General features: G+C 49.4%; 1 protein-coding gene across 4 annotated transcripts in view; it reads left to right on the top strand.

The window, feature by feature from the left end:
- Positions 1 to 1,104: 1,104 nt before the first annotated feature.
- SFPQ (splicing factor proline and glutamine rich) overlaps positions 1,105 to 24,022 on the top strand; it is a 94,732-nt gene continuing 71,814 nt past the window's right edge. For all 4 annotated transcript variants that reach the window (XM_063954422.1, XM_063954420.1, XM_063954421.1 and 1 more), the window contains exons 1-2: positions 1,105 to 2,089; positions 2,557 to 2,745. In XM_063954422.1, the coding sequence (XP_063810492.1) occupies positions 1,187 to 2,089; positions 2,557 to 2,745 (1,092 nt within the window). In that variant the 5' untranslated portion in view covers positions 1,105 to 1,186. The remainder of the gene's footprint in view (positions 2,090 to 2,556; positions 2,746 to 24,022) is intronic.

The raw sequence follows: 24,022 nt of genomic DNA, 5'->3' as shown, positions 1-24,022 counted from the left end.
AAATGCATCATGATGATTAGTTAGACCACAGGTTCTCAAACTCGATCCTCAGGACCCCACACAGTGCATGTTTTGCAGGTCTCCTCACAGAATCACAAGTGAAATAATTAGCTCCTCCTGTGGACCTTTTATAATGTGTCAGTGAGTAATTAATACATCTGTGCACTTGCTGGGTTACCTGCAAAACACGCACTGTGTGGGGTCCTGAGGACCGAGTTTGAGAACCACTGAGTTAGACAATGGATAACATCCTCCTGTGTCAATGTAGATTTCGTTAAGTGTCATCAAAAATTTTAGCTACTATATTTCATCAGGTTTATGCCTTCAAAATGCATGGACACGTGAGGAAAAGAGCATATGCACGTTCACACTCATTGGCCAAAAGTCCTGGTCACTGGGTTACTCAGCTGCTGTGTCTGTTCTACAAAAAACATCCTGTGTGTGCTGGGAAGGTTTTTCACACAGCCATCTGCTCCTCTGTCCATTATGCATCCACATCTGTTTGCTGCACTATTCAAATGGTAATTTATTGTACAGGAAGCTATATATCGAGAGAGAAACATTGATTTGTACTCATTATATTTATTATTACCGTTGTTTTTATTATTATTACTCATATTAAACATCCTAAAAGCAGTAATTACCTTCAGTTAAGAAAATTAATCATAACAGGAAAAAAAACAACACATTTTAGTATAACGCCTTTATTGCCTGAATTCAATGAAAAATAAAGCCATAGCCGTAGATATACAATACACTGCTGTGTATATGTGTCTGACTACAACAGCGATATGATGGTTCTGTATGTGTGAAACTGCGTGCATACGACACGACAGGAACTGTACACACCAGTCATTAACTACAAAGACGCAACCTCCGTGTTTCCCAATCACAGCGCAACAGTAACAGAAGCTGATTGGCGGGGATTTTTGTCTGTTTTCATAACGCACCAATCGCCATTGTCAACAACTGGGGAAAGGGCCGGTGTCTTTATCTGTGTGCCGTGTCATCCACCAATAACATTTCAAATAGGGTTGGTTGAGATCTCCGTATTGGACAACAGCTCGGGAGGCGTAACGAGAGCGTCCTATATAAACAGAGGACAAAGCCACCGCGCATTCCCCATACTCGTCGCCATTTTAAGGAGTCGATCACCGTAGCGCGTTCTCTGTGGTATCTACCTAGAATGTCTCATGATAGATTCAGGAGCCGTGGCGGCATGGGTGGTATGGGCGGAGGAGGAATGGGGTTGAACATTTACCGGCGGGGCAGCGGCGGCCGAGGCATGGGCGGCATGTCCAACTACCGCGGTCAGGGGGGGTACATGGACTCGAATCGCGGCCCGGGCGGCTATCAGCAACAGCAGCAGAAGCAGCAACAGCAGCAGCACAAGCCACAGCAGCAGCCGCCCGCAGCACAGAAGCCCGCACCGGAGCCGCAGCCCGCCGCTAAGGAGCCGCCGAAGCCCGCTCAGACCCCGCAGCCCCCGGCCTCCAAAACCCCCGCCCCTCAGACACCGGCCGCGTCGCCGCAGGCCAAACCGGCCCAGTCCCCTCAGCAGAAGCCCGGGAACACGTCCCAGCAGCCATCTGTGACTCAGAAGGCGGCTACCCCGAATCAGGCCCAGACACCGGTACCGAAAGTCTTGTCCCCGCCAAGCCAGCCTCCTGCGCCGCAGAAGCCGGTGCAGGCCCAGGCGCCAGCACAGCAGCAACCGCCCCCCAAGCAGCAGACCCCACAGCAGCAGCAGCAACCGCCCCCCAAGCAGCAGACCCCACAGCAACTGCCCCCCAAGCAGCAGACCCCACCGCAGCAGCAACTGCCCCCCAAGCAGCAGACCCCACCGCAGCAGCAACTGCCCCCCAAGCAGCAGACCCCACCGCAGCAGCAACTGCCCCCCAAGCAGCAGACCCCACAGCAGCAACAACCGCCCCAGGCGCGACAGCGGCCTGTACCTAAAGTCCAACCCGGACAGAAGAGGCCCCACCAGTCCCGGTTCCATTCCCAGCCTCCGCCGCAGCCAGAACCCCCGCGGGAGCCCGCTGCTGTGAACATGGAAGAGGAGGAGGAAGAGGGCGGCTGGAATGATGTGAGTTAGCCGGGGCCCGAGCGCTCCGTGTGTGTCAACCCTGTATGTACAATACGTGCCCTCTCCGTGTAGCCCCGCATGCTGCGTGGCGCCGGCAGGCGGACTCCCGTGTAACTAAGTGCTGTGCGGCCGCAGCCAGACACACTGCAGGGTTTCATCTTGTTTCCTGCTGCACCCTGAAGGATGAGTATAAAATGGCTGCCGGGGCTGTGGCTTTCTTTGTCAGGGCTCCATTTTGCTTGTGGCGCCCCTCCCTCCCCTGTGTGCCCTCCCCCATGTGTGCGCCCGGTGTCTCGCAGAGAGCCCTCCCCCATGCGTCCCAGCAGCTCACCTCACACGGCTACGCTGCTTACTACAGATATTGGAAGAGCAGATCTGTACATAGCCTTTGCATGTGCATTAGGTGTTTGCTGTTGGATGTACCGCAGTTTTCGCCTGTCTCTAAAACGTTAATATATCTTTAACAGGGTGTGAGGGCAACACTGAACCTCCTGAAAAGGCCCGGAGAAAAGACCTACACACAGCGTTGCAGATTATTTGTTGGAAACCTTCCCACAGATATCACTGATGAGGAGTTTAAGAAACTATTTGCGAAATATGGAGCTCCTGGTGAGGTGTTCATCAACAAAAGCAAAGGATTTGGCTTTATTAAGCTGGTGAGTTGAGGTTTACCATGATTCTTTATAAACCATTTACACTGATTCCTTTCCAAACTGGTCTTTGGTTTCTTTTGTTTTTGTGTCACGCGGCCCTGATCTGCTCTACTATTCACCTTGAAGGTTTTATTCTGACTTAATATAATATCACTCTATTGGTATACCGTTACCTATATTAAACAGTTTATGAATAGTTGCGTGTTTGCTGGGTAGCTAATGCTGAATAGAATGGCTTGAGTTCACAATCTTAATTAGACCTATATTTAAACTTTTTTTGATGTCAAAGACCTTTTCTTGCATCGACTATTTGGACAGCCTGCACTCAGATTATGATATGCTTGTACCTCCTGAGGTGGTGAGCTGGAATGTGCATTGAACTGTTTGACTGCCCACAGAGCACTTTTTACGTTGCACCCATTAGCTTAGACCAGTGGTTCTCAAACTCGGTCCTCAGGACCCCACACAGTGCATGTTTTGCAGGTAACCCAGCAGGTGCACAGGTGTATTAATTACTCACTGACACATTTTAAAAGGTCCACAGGTGGAGCTAATTATTTCACTTGTGATTCTGTGAGGAGACCTGCAAAACATGCACTGTGTGGGGTCCTGAGGACCGAGTTTGAGAACCTGTGGCTTAGACCATTTTGCTGTTTTGCACTCATATACCCAGTCTGTTAAGGTGCATGGTGCGTGACGATTAAAAACATTTGACAATCTCGCTGCAAACTCGCGTCATTTTAGACGGGGTAAAAACAAAATATATATATTAAATTGCATCCTTAAATCTAGGATGTATAGTACTTAAATGTGACTGTAGTAGTGTAATATACATGTTGGGTAGTAGGTGTGTATAAAAGTGTATTTGTAGGGGATAAGTAATGTGGCCTCAAGGGCAATTAACTAAAGTATTACAGTACATGCTGTTACAAGTGTTTAAAGGATCTACAGATAATACAATTTAGTCCATAATATACATGTGCAGTATGCCATAGAACATTCCAGTTGACTTGCTTTAAATGCATTTTCTCTAACGTCCTAGTGGATGCTGGGGACTCCGTCAGGACCATGGGGAATAGCGGCTCCGCAGGAGACAGGGCACAAAAAGTAAGCTTTTAGGATCACATGGTGTGTACTGGCTCCTCCCCCTATGACCCTCCTCCAAGCCTCAGTTAGGTTTTTGTGCCCGTCCGAGCAGGGTGCAATCTAGGTGGCTCTCATAAAGAGCTGCTTAGAAAAAGTTTTTTAGGTTTCTTATTTTCAGTGAGTCCTGCTGGCAACAGGCTCACTGCTACGAGGGACTTAGGGGAGAGAAGTGAACTCACCTGCGTGCAGGATGGATTTGCTTCTTAGGCTACTGGACACCATTAGCTCCAGAGGGATCGAACACAGGCCCAGCCATGGAGTCCGGAGCCGTGCCGCCGACCCCCCTTGCAGATGCCGAAGTTGAAGAGGTCCAGAGGTCCGGAAACAGGCGGCAGAAGACTTTCAGTCTTCATAAGGTAGCGCACAGCACTGCAGCTGTGCGCCATTGTTGTCGGCACACTTCACACCAGCGGTCACTGAGGGTGCAGGGCGCTGGGGGGGGCGCCCTGGGCAGCAATGTATAATACCTTTTTCTCTATCGTCCTAGTGGATGCTGGGGTTCCTGAAAGGACCATGGGGAATAGCGGCTCCGCAGGAGACAGGGCACAAAAAGTAAAGCTTTTTCCGATCAGGTGGTGTGCACTGGCTCCTCCCCCTATGACCCTCCTCCAGACTCCAGTTAGATTTTTGTGCCCGGCCGAGAAGGGTGCAATCTAGGTGGCTCTCCTAAAGAGCTGCTTAGAAAAAGTTTAGCTTAGGTTTTTTATTTTACAGTGATTCCTGCTGGCAACAGGATCACTGCAGCGAGGGACTGAGGGGAGAAGGAGTCAACTCACCTGCGTGCAGGATGGATTGGCTTCTTGGCTACTGGACATCAAGCTCCAGAGGGACGATCACAGGTACAGCCTGGATGGTCACCGGAGCCACGCCGCCGGCCCCCTTGCAGATGCTGAAGACAGAAGAGGTCCAGAATCGGCGGCTGAAGACTCCTGCAGTCTTCAAAAGGTAGCGCACAGCACTGCAGCTGTGCGCCATTTTCCTCTCAGCACACTTCACACGGCAGTCACTGAGGGTGCAGGGCGCTGGGAGGGGGGCGCCCTGGGAGGCAAAATGATTACCTATAAAGGCTAAAAATACCTCACATATAGCCCTAGAGGCTATATGGAGATATTTAACCCCTGCCTAATTTTTCTAAATAGCGGGAGACGAGCCCGCCAGAAAAGGGGCGGGGCCTATCTCCTCAGCACACGGCGCCATTTCCTCTCACAGCTCCGCTGGTCAGGACGGCTCCCAAGTCTCTCCCCTGCACTGCACTACAGAAACAGGGTAAAACAGAGAGGGGGGGGCACATTTATGGCGATATTTTGATATAACAAAGCAGCTATAAGGGAGCACTTATTATAAGGCTATCCCTGATATATATATATAGCGCTTTTGGTGTGTGCTGGCAAACTCTCCCTCTGTCTCCCCAAAGGGCTAGTGGGTCCTGTCTTCGTTAGGAGCATTCCCTGTGTGTCTGCTGTGTCGGTACGTGTGTGTCGACATGTATGAGGACGATATTGGTGTGGAGGCGGAGCAATTGCCAAATATGAGGATGTCACCCCCTAGGGAGTCGACACCGGAATGGATGCCTTTATTTATGGAACTACGGGATAGTGTCAACACGCTAAAGCAGTCGTTTGACGACATGAGACGGCCGGACAATCAATTAGTGCCTGTCCAGGCGACTCAAACACCGTCAGGGGCTGTGAAACGCCCTTTGCCTCAGTCGGTCGACACAGACCCAGACACAGGCGATGACTCCAGTGGTGACGGTGACGAATCAACCGTATTTTCCAGTAGGGCCACACGTTATATGATTTTGGCAATGAAGGAGGCGTTACATTTAGCGGATACTACAGGTACCACTAAACAGGGTATTATGTGGGGTATGAAAAAACTACCTATAGTTTTTCCTGAATCAGAAGAATTAAATGACGTGTGTAATGAAGCGTGGGTTGCCCCTGATAAAAAGCTGATAATTTCAAAGAAATTATTGGCATTATACCCTTTCCCGCCAGAGGTTAGGGAGCGCTGGGAAACACCTCCTAGGGTGGACAAGGCGCTAACACGCTTATCTAAACAAGTGGCGTTACCCTCTCCTGAGACGGCCGCACTTAAAGATCCATCAGATAGGAGGATGGAAAATATCCAAAAAAGTATATACACACATGCAGGTGTTATACTACGACCAGCTGTAGCGACTGCCTGGATGGGCAGTGCTGGGGTAGTTTGGTCAGAGTCCCTGATTGAAAATATTGATACCCTGGACAGGGACAATATTTTACTGTCGTTAGAACAAATAAAGGATGCATTTCTTTATATGCGTGATGCACAGAGGGATATCTGCACACTGGCATCACGGGTAAGTGCTATGTCCATTTCGGCCAGAAGAGCTTTATGGACGCGACAGTGGACAGGCGATGCGGATTCAAAACGGCATATGGAAGTTTTGCCGTATAAAGGGGAGGAGTTATTTGGAGTCGGTCTATCAGATTTGGTGGCCACGGCTACAGCCGGGAAATCCACCTTTCTACCTCAAGTCACTCCCCCACAGAAAAAGGCACCGACTTTTCAACCGCAGCCCTTTCGTTCCTTTAAAAATAAGAGAGCAAAGGGCTATTCATATCTGCCACGAGGCAAAGGTCGAGGGAAGAGACAGCAACACGCAGCTCCTTCCCAGGAACAGAAGCCCTCCCCGGCTTCTACAAAAGCCTCAGCATGACGCTGGGGCTTCTCAAGCGGACTCGGGGACGGTGGGCGGTCGTCTCAAAAATTACAGCGCGCAGTGGGCTCACTCGCAGGTAGATCCCTGGATCCTGCAGATAATATCTCAAGGGTACAGGTTGGAATTAGAGACGGATCCACCTCGCCGTTTCCTGAAGTCTGCTTTACCAACGTCCCCCTCCGAAAGGGAGACGGTTTTGGAAGCCATTCACAAGCTGTACTCTCAGCAGGTGATAGTCAAGGTACCTCTTCTACAACAAGGGAAGGGGTATTATTCCACTCTTTTTGTGGTACCGAAGCCGGATGGCTCGGTAAGGCCTATTCTAAATCTGAAGTCCTTGAACCTGTACATAAAGAAGTTCAAGTTCAAAATGGAGTCACTCAGAGCAGTGATAGCGAACCTGGAAGAGGGGGACTTTATGGTATCCTTGGACATCAAGGATGCGTATCTCCACGTTCCAATTTACCCCTCACACCAGGGGTACCTCAGGTTCGTTGTACAAAACTGTCACTATCAGTTTCAGACGCCGTTCGGATTGTCCACGGCACCTCGGATCTTTACAAAGGTAATGGCCGAGATGATGATTCTTCTTCGAAGAAAAGGCGTATTAATTATCCCATACTTGGACGATCTCCTAATAAGGGCGAGGTCCAGAGAACAGCTAGAGATGGGATTAGCACTGTCTCAAGAAGTGCTAAAACAGCACGGGTGGATTCTGAATATTCCAAAATCCCAGTTAATGCCGACAACTCGTCTGCTGTTCCTAGGGATGATTCTGGACACGGTTCAGAAAAAGGTTTTTCTCCCGGAGGAAAAAGCCAAGGAGTTATCCGAGCTTGTCAGGAACCTCCTAAAACCAGGAAAGGTGTCTGTACATCAATGCACAAGAGTCCTGGGAAAAATGGTGGCTTCTTACGAAGCAATTCCATTCGGCAGATTCCACGCAAGAATTTTCCAAAGGGATCTGTTGGACAAATGGTCAGGGTCGCATCTTCAGATGCACCTACGGATAACCCTGTCTCCAAGGACAAGGGTGTCTCTTCTGTGGTGGTTGCAGAGTCCTCATCTATTGGAGGGCCGCAGATTCGGCATACAGGATTGGATCCTGGTGACCACGGACGCCAGCCTGAGAGGCTGGGGAGCAGTCACACAAGGAAGAAACTTCCAGGGAGTATGGACGAGCCTGGAAACGTCTCTTCACATAAACATTCTGGAACTAAGAGCAATATACAATGCTCTAAGCCAGGCAGAACCTCTGCTTCAGGGAAAACCGGTGTTGATCCAGTCGGACAACACCACGGCAGTCGCCCATGTGAACAGACAGGGCGGCACAAGAAGCAGGAGTGCAATGGCAGAAGCTGCAAGGATTCTTCGCTGGGCAGAGAATCATGTGATAGCACTGTCAGCAGTGTTCATCCCGGGAGTGGACAACTGGGAAGCAGACTTCCTCAGCAGACACGATCTTCACCCGGGAGAGTGGGGACTTCATCCAGAAGTCTTCCACATGCTGGTAACCCGTTGGGAAAGACCAATGGTGGACATGATGGCGTCTCGCCTCAACAAAAAACTGGACAGGTATTGCGCCAGGTCAAGAGATCCGCAGGCAATAGCTGTGGACGCGCTGGTAACGCCTTGGGTGTACCAGTCGGTGTATGTTTCCTCCTCTGCCTCTCATACCAAAAGTATTGAGAATTATACGGCAAAGAGGCGTAAGAACGATACTAGTGGTTCCGGATTGGCCAAGAAGGACTTGGTACCCGGAACTTCAAGAGATGATCACGGAAGATCCGTGGCCTCTACCTCTAAGGAGGGACTTGCTTCAGCAGGGTCCCTGTCTGTTTCAAGACTTGCTGCGTTTGACGGCATGGCGGTTGAACGCCGGATCCTAATGGAAAAAGGCATGCCGGAAGAAGTCATTCCTACTTTGATTAAAGCAAGGAAAGAAGTAACCGTGCAACATTATCACCGAATTTGGCGAAAATATGTTGCGTGGTGCGAAGATCGGAGTGCTCCGACGGAGGAATTTCAACTGGGTCGATTCCTACATTTCCTGCAATCAGGATTGTCTATGGGTCTCAAATTGGGATCTATTAAGGTTCAAATTTCGGCCCTGTCGATTTTCTTTCAAAAAGAATTGGCTTCAGTCCCTGAAGTCCAGACCTTTGTTAAGGGAGTGCTGCATATACAGCCCCCTGTGGTGCCTCCAGTGGCACCGTGGGATCTCAATGTAGTTTTGGATTTTCTAAAATCTCATTGGTTTGAACCACTAAATAAGGTGGATTTGAAATATCTCACTTGGAAAGTGACCATGCTTCTAGCCCTGGCTTCTGCCAGGAGAGTGTCAGAATTGGCAGCTTTATCTTACAAAAGCCCATATCTGATTTTCCATTCGGACAGGGCAGAACTGCGGACTCGTCCGCATTTTCTCCCTAAGGTGGTGTCAGCATTTCATCTGAACCAGCCTATTGTAGTGCCTGCGGCTACAAGTGACTTGGAGGACTCCAAGTTACTGGACGTTGTCAGAGCATTAAAAATATATATTGCAAGAACAGCTGGAGTCAGAAAATCTGACTCGTTGTTTATATTGTATGCACCCAACAAGATGGGTGCTCCTGCGTCTAAGCAGACGATTGCTCGTTGGATCTGTAGCACAATCCAACTGGCACATTCTGTGGCAGGCCTGCCACAGCCTAAATCTGTAAAGGCCCACTCCACAAGGAAGGTGGGCTCATCTTGGGCGGCTGCCCGAGGGGTCTCGGCATTACAACTTTGCCGAGCAGCTACGTGGTCAGGGGAGAACACGTTTGTAAAATTTTACAAATTTGATACTCTGGCTAAGGAGGACCTGGAGTTCTCTCATTCGGTGCTGCAGAGTCATCCGCACTCTCCTGCCCGTTTGGGAGCTTTGGTATAATCCCCATGGTCCTTTCAGGAACCCCAGCATCCACTAGGACGATAGAGAAAATAAGATTTTACTTACCGATAAATCTATTTCTCGGAGTCCGTAGTGGATGCTGGGCGCCCATCCCAAGTGCGGATTATCTGCATAAATTGTACATAGTTATTGTTAACTTATTCGGGTTATTGTTGTAGGAAGCCATCTTTCAGAGGCTCCGCTGTTATCATACTGTTAACTGGGTTTAGATCACAAGTTGTACGGTGTGATTGGTGTGGCTGGTATGAGTCTTACCCGGGATTCAAAATCCTCCCTTATTGTGTACGCTCGTCCGGGCACAGTACCTAACTGGAGTCTGGAGGAGGGTCATAGGGGGAGGAGCCAGTGCACACCACCTGATCGGAAAAAGCTTTACTTTTTGTGCCCTGTCTCCTGCGGAGCCGCTATTCCCCATGGTCCTTTCAGGAACCCCAGCATCCACTACGGACTCCGAGAAATAGATTTATCGGTAAGTAAAATCTTATTTTCTATGGCTAAAATACATCACATATAGCCCTTGAGGCTATATGGATGTATTTAACCCCTGCCATATATCGCAAACTCCGGGAGAAGAGCCCGCCGTTTTAGGGGGCGGGGCCTATTCTCCTCAGCACACCGCCATTTTCCTGCTCAGCTCCGCTGTGAGGAAGGCTCCCAGGACTCTCCCCTGCACTGCACTACAGAAACAGGGTAAAACAGAGAAGGGGGGCATATTTTGGCTATATATATATATATATATATATATATATATATATATATATATATATATATATATATATATATATATATATATATATATATATATATATATATATATATATATATATATATATATATATATATATATATATGCGCATATAACAGAAACAACACCTTTTAGGGTTGTTTATATACATTTTTATAGCGCTTTGGTGTGTGCTGGCAAACTCTCCCTCTGTCTCCCCAAAGGGCTAGTGGGGTCCTGTCTTCGATAAGAGCATTCCCTGTGTCGGTACGTGTGTCGGTACGTGTGTGTCGACATGTATGAGGACGATGTTGGTGTGGAGGCGGAGCAATTGCCGGTAATGGTGATGTCACCCCTTAGGGAGTCGACACCGGAATGGATGGCTTTAATTATGGAATTACGTGATAATGTTAGCACGCTGCAAAAGTCAGTTGACGACATGAGACGGCCGGAAAACCAGTTAGTACCTGTCCAGGCGTCTCAGGCACCGTCAGGGGCTGTAAAACGTCCCTTACCTCAGTCGACACAGGTACCGACACAGATGAATCTAGTGTCGACGGTGAAGAAAGAAACGTATTTTCCAATAGGGCCACACGTTATATAATCACGGCAATGAAGGAGGCTTTGCATATCTCTGATACTGCAGGTACCTCAAAGGGGGGTATTATGTGGGGTGTGAAAAAACTACCTGTAGCTTTTCCAGAATCAGAGGAATTGAATGACGTGTGTGAAGCGTGGGTTAACCCCGATAGAAAACTGCTAATTTCAAAGAAGTTATTGGCATTATACCCTTTCCCACCAGAGGTTAGGGCGCGCTGGGAAACACCCCCTAGGGTGGATAAGGCGCTCACACGCTTATCAAAACAAGTGGCGTTACCGTCTCCTGATACGGCCGCCCTCAAGGATCCAGCTGATAGGAGGCTGGAAACTACCCTGAAGAGTATATACACACATACTGGTGTTATACTGCGACCAGCAATAGCCTCAGCCTGGATGTGCAGTGCTGGGGTGGTGTGGTCGGATTCCCTGACTGAAAATATTGATACCCTGGATAGGGACAGTATTTTATTGACTATAGAGCAATTAAAGGATGCTTTTCTTTATATGCGAGATGCTCAGAGGGATATTTGCACTCTGGCATCGAGAGTAAGTGCGATGTCCATATCTGCCAGAAGAAGTTTATGGACGCGACAGTGGTCAGGTGATGCGGATTCCAAACGGCATATGGAAGTATTGCCGTATAAAGGAGAGGAATTATTTGGGGTCGGTCTATCGGATCTGGTGGCCACGGCAACAGCCGGAAAATCCACTTTTTTACCTCCGGTCACCTCCCAACAGAAAGACACCGTCTTTTCAGCCGCAGTCCTTTCGTTCCTATAAGAACAAGCGGGCAAAAGGACAGTCATATTTGCCCAGAGGCAAAGGAAGGGGTAAGAGGGTGCAGCAAGCAACTACTTCCCACGAACAGAAGCCCTCCCCGGCTTCTACAAAGCCCTCAGCATGACGCTGGGGCTGTGCAAGCGAACTCAGGGGCGGTGGGGGGTCGACTAAAAATTTTCAGCACACAGTGGGCGCGCTCACAGGTGGACCCTTGGATCCTGCAGGTAGTATCTCAGGGTTACAAGTTGGAATTCGAAAAGTCTCCCCCTCGCCGGTTCCTAAGGTCTGCTTTACCAACGTCTCCCTCAGAAAGGGCGACGGTATTGGAAGCCATTCACAAGCTGTATTCTCAGCAGGTGATAGTCAAGGTACCCCTCCTACAACAGGGAAAGGGGTATTATTCCACACTATTTGTGGTACCGAAGCCGGACGGTTCGGTAAGACCTATTCTAAATCTGAAATCCTTGAACCTGTACATACAGAAATTCAAGTTCAAGATGGAGTCACTCAGAGCAGTGATAGCGAATCTGGAAGAAGGGGACTTCATGGTGTCCCTGGACATAAAAGATGCTTATCTGCATGTCTCAATTTACCCTTCACACCAAGGGTATCTCAGGTTCGTGATACAAAACTGTCATTATCAGTTTCAAACGCTGCCGTTTGGTTTGTCCACGGCACCTCGGGTCTTTACCAAGGTAATGGCCGAAATGATGGTTCTTCTACGAAGAAAAGGCGTATTAATTATCCCTTACTTGGACGATCTCCTGATAAGGGCAAGGTCCAGAGAACAGCTGGAAGTCGGAGTAGCACTAACCCAAGTAGTGCTTCAACAACACGGGTGGATTCTGAATCTTCCAAATTCTCAATTGACCCCGACGACACGTCTGCTCTTCCTGGGAATGATTCTGGACACTGTTCAGAAAAAGGTGTTTCTCCCGGAGGCGAAAGCAAGGGAGTTATCCGAACTTGTCAGGAACCTCCTAAAACCAGGAAATGTCAGTACATCAATGCACAAGAGTCCTGGGAAAGATGGTGGCTTCTTACGAAGCAATTCCATTCGGCAGATTCCACGCACGAATATTTCAGTGGGATCTGCTGGACAAATGGTCCGGATCGCATCTGCACATGCATCAGCGGATAACACTGTCACCAAGAACAAGGGTGTCTCTTCTGTGGTGGTTGCAGTGTGCTCATCTGTTAGAGGGCCGCAGATTCGGCATACAGGACTGGGTCCTGGTGACTACGGATGCCAGCCTACGAGGCTGGGGAGCAGTCACACAGGGAAGAAACTTCCAGGGCGTGTGGTCGAACCTGGAGACGTCTCCACATAAATATACTGGAGCTAAGAGCGATTTACAATGCTCTAAGCCTGGCAAAACCGCTGCTTCAGGGTCAGCCGGTGTTGATCCAGTCGGACAACATCACGGCAGTCGCCCACGTAAACAGACAGGGCGGCACGAGAAGCAGAAGAGCAATGACAGAAGCTGCAAGGATTCTTCGCTGGGCGGAAAATCATGTCATAGCACTGTCAGCAGTGTTCATTCCGGGAGTGGACAACTGGGAAGCAGACTTCCTCAGCAGACACGACCTCCACCCGGGAGAGTGGGGACTTCATCCAGAAGTCTTCCACATGATTGTGAACCGTTGGGAAAAACCAAAGGTGGATATGATGGCGTCCCGCCTCAACAAGAAACTGGACAGATATTGCGCCAGGTCAAGAGACCCTCAGGCAATAGCTGTGGACGCTCTGGTAACACCGTGGGTGTACCAGTCCGTGTATGTGTTTCCTCCTCTGCCTCTCATACCAAAGGTACTGAGAATTATACGGCTACGGGGAGTAAGAACAATACTCGTGGCTCCGGATTGGCCGAGAAGGACTTGGTACCCGGAACTTCAAGAGATGCTCACGGAAGAGCCGTGGCCTCTACCGTTAAGAAGGGATCTGCTTCAGCAGGGACCTTGTATGTTCCAAGACTTACCGCGACTGCGTTTGACGGCATGGCGGTTGAACGCCGGATTCTAAAAGAAAAGGGCATTCCAGAGGAAGTTATTCCTACCTTGATTAAAGCCAGGAAGGAAGTGACCGCACAACATTATCACCGCATTTGGAGAAAATATGTTGCGTGGTGAGGCCAAGAAGGCCCCAACGGAGGAATTTCAATTGGGTCGATTCCTACATTTCCTGCAGGCAGGATTGTCTATGGGCCTCAAATTGGGGTCTATTAAGGTTCAAATTTCGGCCTTATCGATTTTCTTCCAGAAAGAATTGGCTTCAGTGCCTGAAGTACAAACCTTTGTCAAAGGTGTACTACATATACAGCCCCCGATTGTGCCTCCAGTGGCACCGTGGGATCTCAACGTAGTTTTGGATTTTCTCAAATCCCATTTGGTTTGAGCCGCTCAAATCGGTAGATTTGAAGTATCTTACATTGAAAGTAACCATGCTACTGGCCCTGGCTTCAGCCAGGAGAGTATCAGAGTTGGCGGCTTTATCGTACAAAAGCCCATATCTGATTTTCCATTCGGACAGGGCAGAACTGCGGACGCGTCCTCAGTTTCTGCCTAAGGTGGTTTCGGCTTTTCACTTGAACCAGCCTATTGTGGTGCCTGCGGCTACTAGCGACTTGGAGGACTCCAAGTTGCTGGACGTTGTCAGAGCATTGAAAATATATATTTCAAGGACGGCTGGAGTCAGAAACTCTGACTCGCTGTTTATCCTGTATGCACCCAACAAGATGGGTGCTCCTGCGTCTAAGCAGACGATTGCTCGTTGGATCTGTAGCACAATCCAACTTGCACATTCTGTGGCAGGCCTGCCACAGCCTAAATCTGTAAATGCCCACTCCACAAGGAAGGTGGGCTCATCTTGGGCGGCTGCCCGAGGGGTCTCGGCATTACAACTTTGCCGAGCAGCTACGTGGTCAGGGGAGAACACGTTTGTAAAATTTTACAAATTTGATACTCTGGCTAAGGAGGACCTGGAGTTCTCTCATTCGGTGCTGCAGAGTCATCCGCACTCTCCTGCCCGTTTGGGAGCTTTGGTATAATCCCCATGGTCCTGACGGAGTCCCCAGCATCCACTAGGACGTTAGAGAAAATAAGAATTTACTTACCGATAATTCTATTTCTCATAGTCCGTAGTGGATGCTGGGCGCCCATCCCAAGTGCGGATTGTCTGCAATACTTGTACATAGTTATTGTTACAAAAATCGGGTTATTGTTGTGAGCCATCTTTTCAGAGGCTTCTTCGTTATCATACTGTTAACTGGGTTCAAATCACAAGTTGTACGGTGTGATTGGTGTGGCTGGTATGAGTCTTACCCGGGATTCAAGATCCTTCCTTATTGTGTACGCTCGTCCGGGCACAGTACCTAACTGAGGCTTGGAGGAGGGTCATAGGGGGAGGAGCCAGTACACACCATGTGATCCTAAAAGCTTACTTTTTGTGCCCTGTCTCCTGCGGAGCCGCTATTCCCCATGGTCCTGACGGAGTCCCCAGCATCCACTACAGACTATGAGAAATAGAATTATCGGTAAGTAAATTCTTATTTTAATTTCTCTGACGTCCTAAGTGGATGCTGGGACTCCGTAAGGACTATGGGGAATAGCGGCTCCGCAGGAGACTGGGCACAACTAAAAGAAAGCTTTAGACTAACTGGTGTGCACTGGCTCCTCCCACTATGACCCTCCTCCAGACTTCAGTTAGAATCTTGTGCCCGGCTGAGCTGGATGCACACTAGGGGCTCTCCTGAGCTCCTAGAAAGAAAGTATATTTTAGGTTTTTGATTTTACAGTGAGATCTGCTGGCAACAGACTCACTGCAGCGAGGGACTAAGGGGAGAAGAAGCGAACCTACCTGACTGGAGATAGTTTGGGCTTCTTAGGCTACTGGACACCATTAGCTCCAGAGGGATCGAACACAGGACCCGACCTCGATCGTTCGGTCCCGGAGCCGCGCCGCCGTCCCCCCCCTTACAGAGCCAGAAGCAAGAAGTGGTCCGGAAAATCGGCGGCAGAAGACCTCGGTCTTCAACAAGGTAGCGCACAGCCCTGCAGCTGTGCGCCATTGCTCCTCATGCACACCTCACACTCCGGTCACTGATGGGTGCAGGGCGCTGGGGGGGGCGTCCTGAGCAGCAATATAAACACCTTGGCTGGCAAATCATCACAATATATAGTCCCAGGGCTATATATGTGATAAATTACCCCTGCCAGAATTCCTGAAAAAAGCGGGAGAAAAGTCAGCCGAAAAAGGGGCGGGGCTAACTCCCTCAGCACACTGGTGCCATTTTTCCCTCACAGCTCCGCTGGAAGGATCGCTCCCTGGCTCTCCCCTGCAGTATCAAGCTACAAAGGGTAAAAAAGAGAGGGGGGGCACTAAATTTAGGCGCAGTAGAAGTTATATAGCAGCTATAAGGGGAAATAATTCAGTTAATCCCTGTATTATAGCGCTCTGGTGTGTGCTGGCATACTCTCTCTCTCTCTCTCTCTCTCTCTCTCCCCAAAGGGCTTTGTGGGGTCCTGTCCTCTGTCAGAGCATTCCCTGTGTGTGTGCAGTGTCGGTACGGCTGTGTCGGCATGTTTGATGAGGAGGCTTACGTGGAGGTGGAGCAGATGCCGATAAATGTGATGTCACCCCCTGCGGGGTCGACACCTGAGTGGATGGTTATGTGGAAGGAATTACGCGACAGTGTTGACTCCTTACATAAAAGGTTTGACGACATACCAAATATGGGACAGCCGGCTTCTCAGCCTGTGCCTGCCCAGGCGTCTCAAAAGCCATCAGGGGCTCTAAAACGCCCGCTACCTCAGATGGCAGACACAGATGTCGACACGGATACTGACTCCAGTGTCGACGATGATGAGACTAATGTAACTTCCAATAGGGCCACACGTTACATGATTGAGGCAATGAAAAATGTGTTGCACATTTCTTTATCATCCACTAGGGGTCACTGGAGTACTCTTGGGATATGGACGGGCGTAGCCGAACAAAGGCACTGAATATTAAAATTTAGGACTCTCCCCCCCTCCATATCCCCAAGTACCTCAGTGTACTGTGCCAGTGTTTTTTCGGTGCTCACAGCACGAACATAGGCTTGTGGTATAACCACACTTGGATTTTTATTTTTTAATTTTAATTTTTAATTTTTATTTTTACACTTAGCACATCCCTTCCCAGTTTCTGGAAAAACATGGGTCCTGGATAGTGCCGCTGCACGGGCAGCGAATGGCGTGTCGGTCCTCACAAAGAGCACCCTCACAGCCACAGGCGCTATAAGAGGAGCGCATGGCGTGTCGGTCCTCACAGCCACAGGCAGCCACCGTCTCCTGCAAGCTGAACGGAGCTTACAGAAAGAAGCTCCGGCACAGCCAGGATGAGACAAAGAGCTGGAAGAGCTACAGCTGCAAGGAGCTTACAGAAAGCCCGTCACAAGAGAAGCTGGAGGCTAAAACAGAGCTTGCAGAGAAGCTCGTCACAGCCAGGATGAAAACGGCACAAGGTATGGGTGTCAGGGCGGTCAGCGCACGCTGCCGCCCTACTGTGTGTGATGTTATACTGTAACGCCGCTGAAGGGGTCCTGCTTAACTACCCTACAGAGCGGCCGCACGTCACTCAGCCGCCGGCCGCTCTCACTGTACCCGCCGCTAAGCACGCCGCTGAAGGGTTCCTGCTTAACTACCCTACAGAGCGGCCGCACGTCACTCAGACGCCGGCCGCTCTCACTGTGCACGCTGCCGAGACTTTACCGTGTGCTAAAGAGCGGCCGCACGTCACTCAGACGCCGGCCGCTCTCACTGCGCTGATGGACCGGCACCAATACAGAGGCGCCGCCGAGAGTCTCCCGTGTGTTAACGAGCGGCCGCACGTCACTCACGGACGCCGGCCGCTCTTCCAGTCACCGCATGCTGATGCCGGACACAGAAACTGGGTACTATTGTTGGAAGGCCCGCCGCCGCCCGCTCTTCCGGACGGCTCCCCGGCGCTATATACAGCGTTCTCCTCCTCTCCCTGCACCCGATACCCGTACGCTGCAGGTAACATGGGGATGGGGGAGGGGAAGTAATGCCCATAGCAGCAGCAAAGGCTGCATGGGTTAAAAATAGACACAAGCAGCAAAGCGATTTTTATACAGTGTCAGGGGCTATAATATCACAGAACTGTGATTATACATGTTATATATATAATATATAATGAAGATTTTTGCTGCCAGAACTGTGTCTGATATCAGTATAAACTGTGATTATATGTTTAAGCAATTTATATATATATAATATATTTCTCTATCGTCCTAAGTGGATGCTGGGGTTCCTGAAAGGACCATGGGGAATAGCGGCTCCGCAGGAGACAGGGCACAAAAGTAAAGCTTTTACAGGTCAGGTGGTGTGTACTGGCTCCTCCCCCTATGACCCTCCTCCAGACTCCAGTTAGATTTTTGTGCCCGGCCGAGAAGGGTGCAATTCTAGGTGGCTCTCATAAAGAGCTGCTTAGAGAGTTTAGCTTAGGTTTTTTATTTTACAGTGATTCCTGCTGGCAACAGGATCACTGCAACGAGGGACAGAGGGGAGAAGAAGTGAACTCACCTGCGTGCAGGATGGATTGGCTTCTTGGCTACTGGACATGAAGCTCCAGAGGGACGATCACAGGTACAGCCTGGATGGTCACCGGAGCCACGCCGCCGGCCCCCTCACAGATGCTGAAGCAAGAAGAGGTCCAGAATCGGCGGCTGAAGACTCCTGCAGTCTTCTTAAGGTAGCGCACAGCACTGCAGCTGTGCGCCATTTTCCTCTCGGCACACTTCACACGGCAGTCACTGAGGGTGCAGGGCGCTGGGAGGGGGGCGCCCTGGGAGGCAAATGAAAACCTTTAAAAAGGCTAAAAATACCTCACATATAGCCCCAGAGGCTATATGGAGATATTTACCCCTGCCTAAATGTACTAAATAGCGGGAGACGAGCCCGCCGAAAAAGGGGCGGGGCCTATCTCCTCAGCACACGGCGCCATTTTCTGTCACAGCTCCGCTGGTCAGGAAGGCTCCCAGGTCTCTCCCCTGCACTGCACTACAGAAACAGGGTATAACAGAGAGGGGGGGCAAAATAAATGGCAATATATATTAATATAAAAGCAGCTATAAGGGAGCACTTAATCATAAGGCTATCCCTGTCATATATAGCGCTTTTTGGTGTGTGCTGGCAGACTCTCCCTCTGTCTCCCCAAAGGGCTAGTGGGTCCTGTCTTCGTATAGAGCATTCCCTGTGTGTCTGCTGTGTGTCGGTACGTGTGTGTCGACATGTATGAGGACGTTATTGGTGTGGAGGCGGAGCAATTGCCAAATATGAGGATGTCACCTCCTAGGGGGTCGACACCAGAATGGATGCCTTTATTTGTGGAATTACGGGATAGCGTCAACTTGCTTAAGCAGTCGTTTGCCGACATGAGGCGGCCGGACACTCAATTAGTGCCTGTCCAGGCGCCTCAAACACCGTCAGGGGCTGTAAAACGCCCCTTGCCTCAGTCGGTCGACACAGACCCAGACACAGGCACTGATTCCGGTGGTGAAGGTGACGAATCAACCGTATTTTCCAGTAGGGCCACACGTTATATGATTTTGGCAATAAAGGAGATGTTACATTTAGCTGATACTACAGGTACCACTAAACAGGGTATTATGTGGGGTGTGAAAAAACTACCAGTAGGTTTTACCGAATCAGAAGAATTAAATGACGTGTGTGATGAAGCGTGGGGTGCCCCGATAAAAAACTGCTAATTTCAAAGAAGTTATTGGCTTTATACCCTTTCCCGCCAGAGGTTAGGGAGCGCTGGGAAACACCTCCTAGGGTGGACAAAGCGCTAACACGCTTATCAAAACAAGTGGCGTTACCCTCTCCTGAGACGGCCGCACTTAAAGATCCATCAGATAGGAGGATGGAAAATATCCAAAAAGGTATATACACACATGCAGGTGTTATACTACGACCAGCTATTGCGACTGCCTGGATGTGCAGTGCTGGGGTAGTTTGGTCAGAGTCCCTGATCGAAAATACTGATACCCTGGACAGGGACAATATTTTACTGTCGTTAGAACAAATAAAGGATGCATTTCTTTATATGCGTGATGCACAGGGAGATATCTGCACACTGGCATCACGGGTAAGTGCTATGTCCATTTCGGCCAGAAGAGCTTTATGGACACGACAGTGGACAGGCGATGCGTAGAGGAGTTATTTGGGGTCGGTCTATCGGATTTGGTGGCCACGGCTACGGCCGGGAAATCCACCTTTCTACCTCAAGTCACTCCCCAACAGAAAAAGGCACCGACCTTTCAACCGCAGCCCTTTCGTTCCTTTAAAAATAAGAGAGCAAAGGGCTATTCATATCTGCCACGAGGCAGAGGACGAGGGAAGAGACAGCAACAGGCAGCTCCTTCCCAGGAACAGAAGCCCTCCCCGGCTTCTACAAAAGCCTCAGCATGACGCTGGGGCTTCGCAAGCGGACTCGGGGGCGGTAGGCGGTCGTCTCAAGAATTACAGCGCGCAGTGGGCTCACTCGCAGGTAAATCCCTGGATCCTGCAGATAATATCTCAGGGGTACAGGTTGAAATTAGAGACAGAGCCACCTCGCCGTTTCCTGAAGTCTGCTTTACCAACGTCCCCCTCAGAAAGGGAGACGGTTTTGGAAGCCATTCACAAGCTGTATTCTCAGCAGGTGATAGTCAAGGTACCTCTTCTACAACAAGGGAAGGGGTATTATTCCACTCTTTTTGTGGTACCGAAGCCGGATGGCTCGGTAAGGCCTATTCTAAATCTGAAGTCCTTGAACCTGTACATAAAGAAGTTCAAGTTCAAGATGGAGTCACTCAGAGCAGTGATAGCGAACCTGGAAGAAGGGGACTTTATGGTATCCTTGGACATCAAGGATGCGTATCTCCACGTTCCAATTACCCCTCACACCAGGGGTACCTCAGGTTCGTTGTACAAAACTGTCACTATCAGTTTCAGACGCTGCCGTTTGGTTTGTCCACGGCACCTCGGGTCTTTACAAAGGTAATGGCCGAGATAATATTTCTTCTTCGAAGAAAAGGCGTATTAATTATCCCATACTTGGACGATCTCCTAATAAGGGCAAGGTCCAGAGAACAGCTAGAGATGGGTTTAGCACTATCTCAAGAGGTGCTAAAGCAGCACGGATGGATTCTGAATATTCCAAAATCCCAATTAATGCCGACAACTCGTCTGCTGTTCCTGGGGATGATTCTGGACACAGTTCAGAAAAAGGTTTTTCTTCCCGAAGAAAAAGCCAAGGAGTTATCTGACCTGGTCAGGAACCTCCTAAAACCAGGAAAGGTGTCTGTACATCAATGCACAAGAGTCCTGGGAAAAAAAATGGTAGCTTCTTACGAAGCAATCCCTTTCGGCAGATTCCATGCAAAGGGATCTGTTGGACAAATGGTCAGGGTCGCATCTTCAGATGCACCTGCGGATAACCCTGTCGCCGAGGACAAGGGTATCCCTTCTGTGGTGGTTGCAGGAGGCTCATCTATTGGAGGGCCGCAGATTCGGCATGCAGGATTGGATCCTGGTGACCACGGATGCCAGCCTGAGAGGCTGGGGAGCAGTCACACAGGGAAGAAATTTCCAGGGAGTGTGGTCGAGCCTGAAAAAGTCTCTTCACATAAGCATTCTGGAACTAAGAGCAATCTACAATGCTCTAAGCCAGGCGGAACCTCTGCTTCAAGGAAGACCGGTGTTGATCCAGTCGGACAACATCACGGCAGTCGCCCATGTAAACAGACAGGGCGGCACAAGAAGCAGGAGGGCAATGGCAGAAGCTGCCAGGATCCTTCGCTGGGCGGAGAATCACGTGATAGCACTGTCAGCAGTATTCATCCCGGGCGTGGACAACTGGGAAGCAGACTTCCTCAGCAGACACGACCTTCACCCGGGAGAGTGGGGACTTCATCCAGAAGTTTTCCACATGCTATTAAACCGTTGGGTAAAACCAATGGTGGACATGATGGCGTCTCGCCTCAACAAAACACTGGACAGATATTGCGCCAGGTCAAGAGATCCGCAGGCAATAGCTGTGGACGCGCTGGTAACACCTTGGGTGTACCAGTCGGTATATGTGTTTCCTCCTCTGCCTCTCATACCAAAGGTATTGAGGATTATACGGCAAAGAGGAGTAAGACTAGTGGCTCCGGATTGGCCAAGAAGGACTTGGTACCCGGAACTTCAAGAGATGGTCACGGACGATCCGTGGCCTCTACTTCTGAGAAGGGACCTGCTTCAGCAGGGTCCTTGTCTTTTTCAAGACTTACCGCGGCTGCGTTTGACGGCATGGCGTTTGAATGCCAGATCCTAAAAGGAAAAGGCATTCCGGAAGAAGTCATTCCTACCTTGATAAAGGCAAGGAAGGAAGTCACCGCGAAGCATTATCGCCGTATTTGGCGAAAATATGTTGCGTGGTGCGAGCAGCGGAGTGCTCCGATGGAGGAATTTCAACTGGGTCGTTTTCCTACATTTCCTGCAATCAGGATTGTCTATGGGTCTCAAATTGGGATCTATTAAGGTTCAAATTTCGGCCATATCAATATTCTTCCAAAAAGAATTGGCCTCAGTCCCTGAGGTCCAGATTTTTATCAAAGGAGTACTGCATATACAGCCTCCTGTGGTGCCTAAGGTGGCACCGTGGGATCTAAATGTAGTTTTAGATTTCCTCAAATCCAATTGGTTTGAACCACTAAAGAATGTGGATTTGAAATATCTCACATGGAAAGTGACTATGTTACTGGCCCTGGCTTCGGCCGGGAGAGTATCTGAACTGGCGGCTTTGTTTTATAAAAGCCCTTATTTAATTTTCCATTCGACATAGGGCAGAGCGGCGGACGCGTCCGCATTTTCTCCCTAAGGTGGTATCAGCGTTTCACCTGAACCAGCCTATTGTAGTGCCTGCGGCTACAGACGACTTGAAGGACTCCAAGTTGTTGGACGTTGTCAGAGCCTTAAAAATATACATTTAAAGGACGGCTGGAGTCAGAAAATCTGACTCGCTGTTTATACTGTATGCACCCAACAAGTTGGGTGCACCTGCTTCTAAGCAGTCGATTGCTCGTTGGATTTGTAACAAAATTCAACTTGTACATTCTGTGGCAGGCCTGCCACAGCCTAAATCTGTTAAGGCCCATTCCGCAAGGAAGGTGGGCTCATCTTGGGCGCCTGCCCGATGGGTCTCGGCATTACAACTCTGCCGAGCAGCTACGTGGTCAGGGGAGAACACGTTTGTAAATTTTTACAAATTTGATACCCTGGCAAAGGAGGACCTGGAGTTCTCTCATTCGGTGCTGCAGAGTCATCCGCACTCTCCCGCCCGTTTGGGAGCTTTGGTATAATCCCCATGGTCCTTTCAGGAACCCCAGCATCCACTTAGGACGATAGAGAAAATAAGAATTTACTTACCGATAATTCTATTTCTCGGAGTCCGTAGTGGATGCTGGGCGCCCATCCCAAGTGCGGATTATCTGCAATACTTGTACATAGTTATTGTTAACTAATTCGGGTTATTGTTTAGGAAGCCATCTTTCAGAGGCTCCTCTGTTATCATACTGTTAACTGGGTTTAGATCACAAGTTGTACGGTGTGATTGGTGTGGCTGGTATGAGTCTTACCCGGGATTCAAAATCCTCCCTTATTGTGTACGCTCGTCCGGGCACAGTACCTAACTGGAGTCTGGAGGAGGGTCATAGGGGGAGGAGCCAGTACACACCACCTGACCTGTAAAAGCTTTACTTTTGTGCCCTGTCTCCTGCGGAGCCGCTATTCCCCATGGTCCTTTCAGGAACCCCAGCATCCACTACGGACTCCGAGAAATAGAATTATCGGTAAGTAAATTCTTATTATATGAGGCTTTGGTTTGCAATAGGCTATCAGTGGCATAATCTATTCCACGTTTAACCATGTTTTCTGTTAAGGCTGCAAGATAATAACATAAACTGCAGGCAGTGTAATGGATAACTAAATTCATGTATTTTTACTGTATCCTACACCTGTGTTATCATTGTATAATCTGTATAATAGGCTATTAAGCCTATATATTAAAACTGCAGCAAATAACCTGTACGGTGATTTTATGTGAAAACATGGCATGGCGGCCATTTTAATCATTGCTGTGTTTCCAGTTATAATTCCAGAACATTCCGGCCATACACCTCTACTCCACAAGGAGGCGCAGGGGTGTTAGTGGGAATTTTTAGTTCAGGATAATGCTAGAACATTCCTGCCCTACATCTTTAAGCCACCAGAAGGCGCTGGGGTGTTAGTAGGAATTTGGTTCGGGTTTCATATGCCATGTGAACTACTTTTCACATAAAGAACACTTTAGTTTCCTAAA

This window comes from Pseudophryne corroboree, chromosome 2 (assembly GCF_028390025.1).
Source record: "Pseudophryne corroboree isolate aPseCor3 chromosome 2, aPseCor3.hap2, whole genome shotgun sequence".
In the NCBI taxonomy this organism is placed as follows: domain Eukaryota; kingdom Metazoa; phylum Chordata; class Amphibia; order Anura; family Myobatrachidae; genus Pseudophryne; species Pseudophryne corroboree.
Note: the sequence above shows the minus strand (reverse complement) of the source record. Positions and strands in the feature narration are given on the sequence as shown.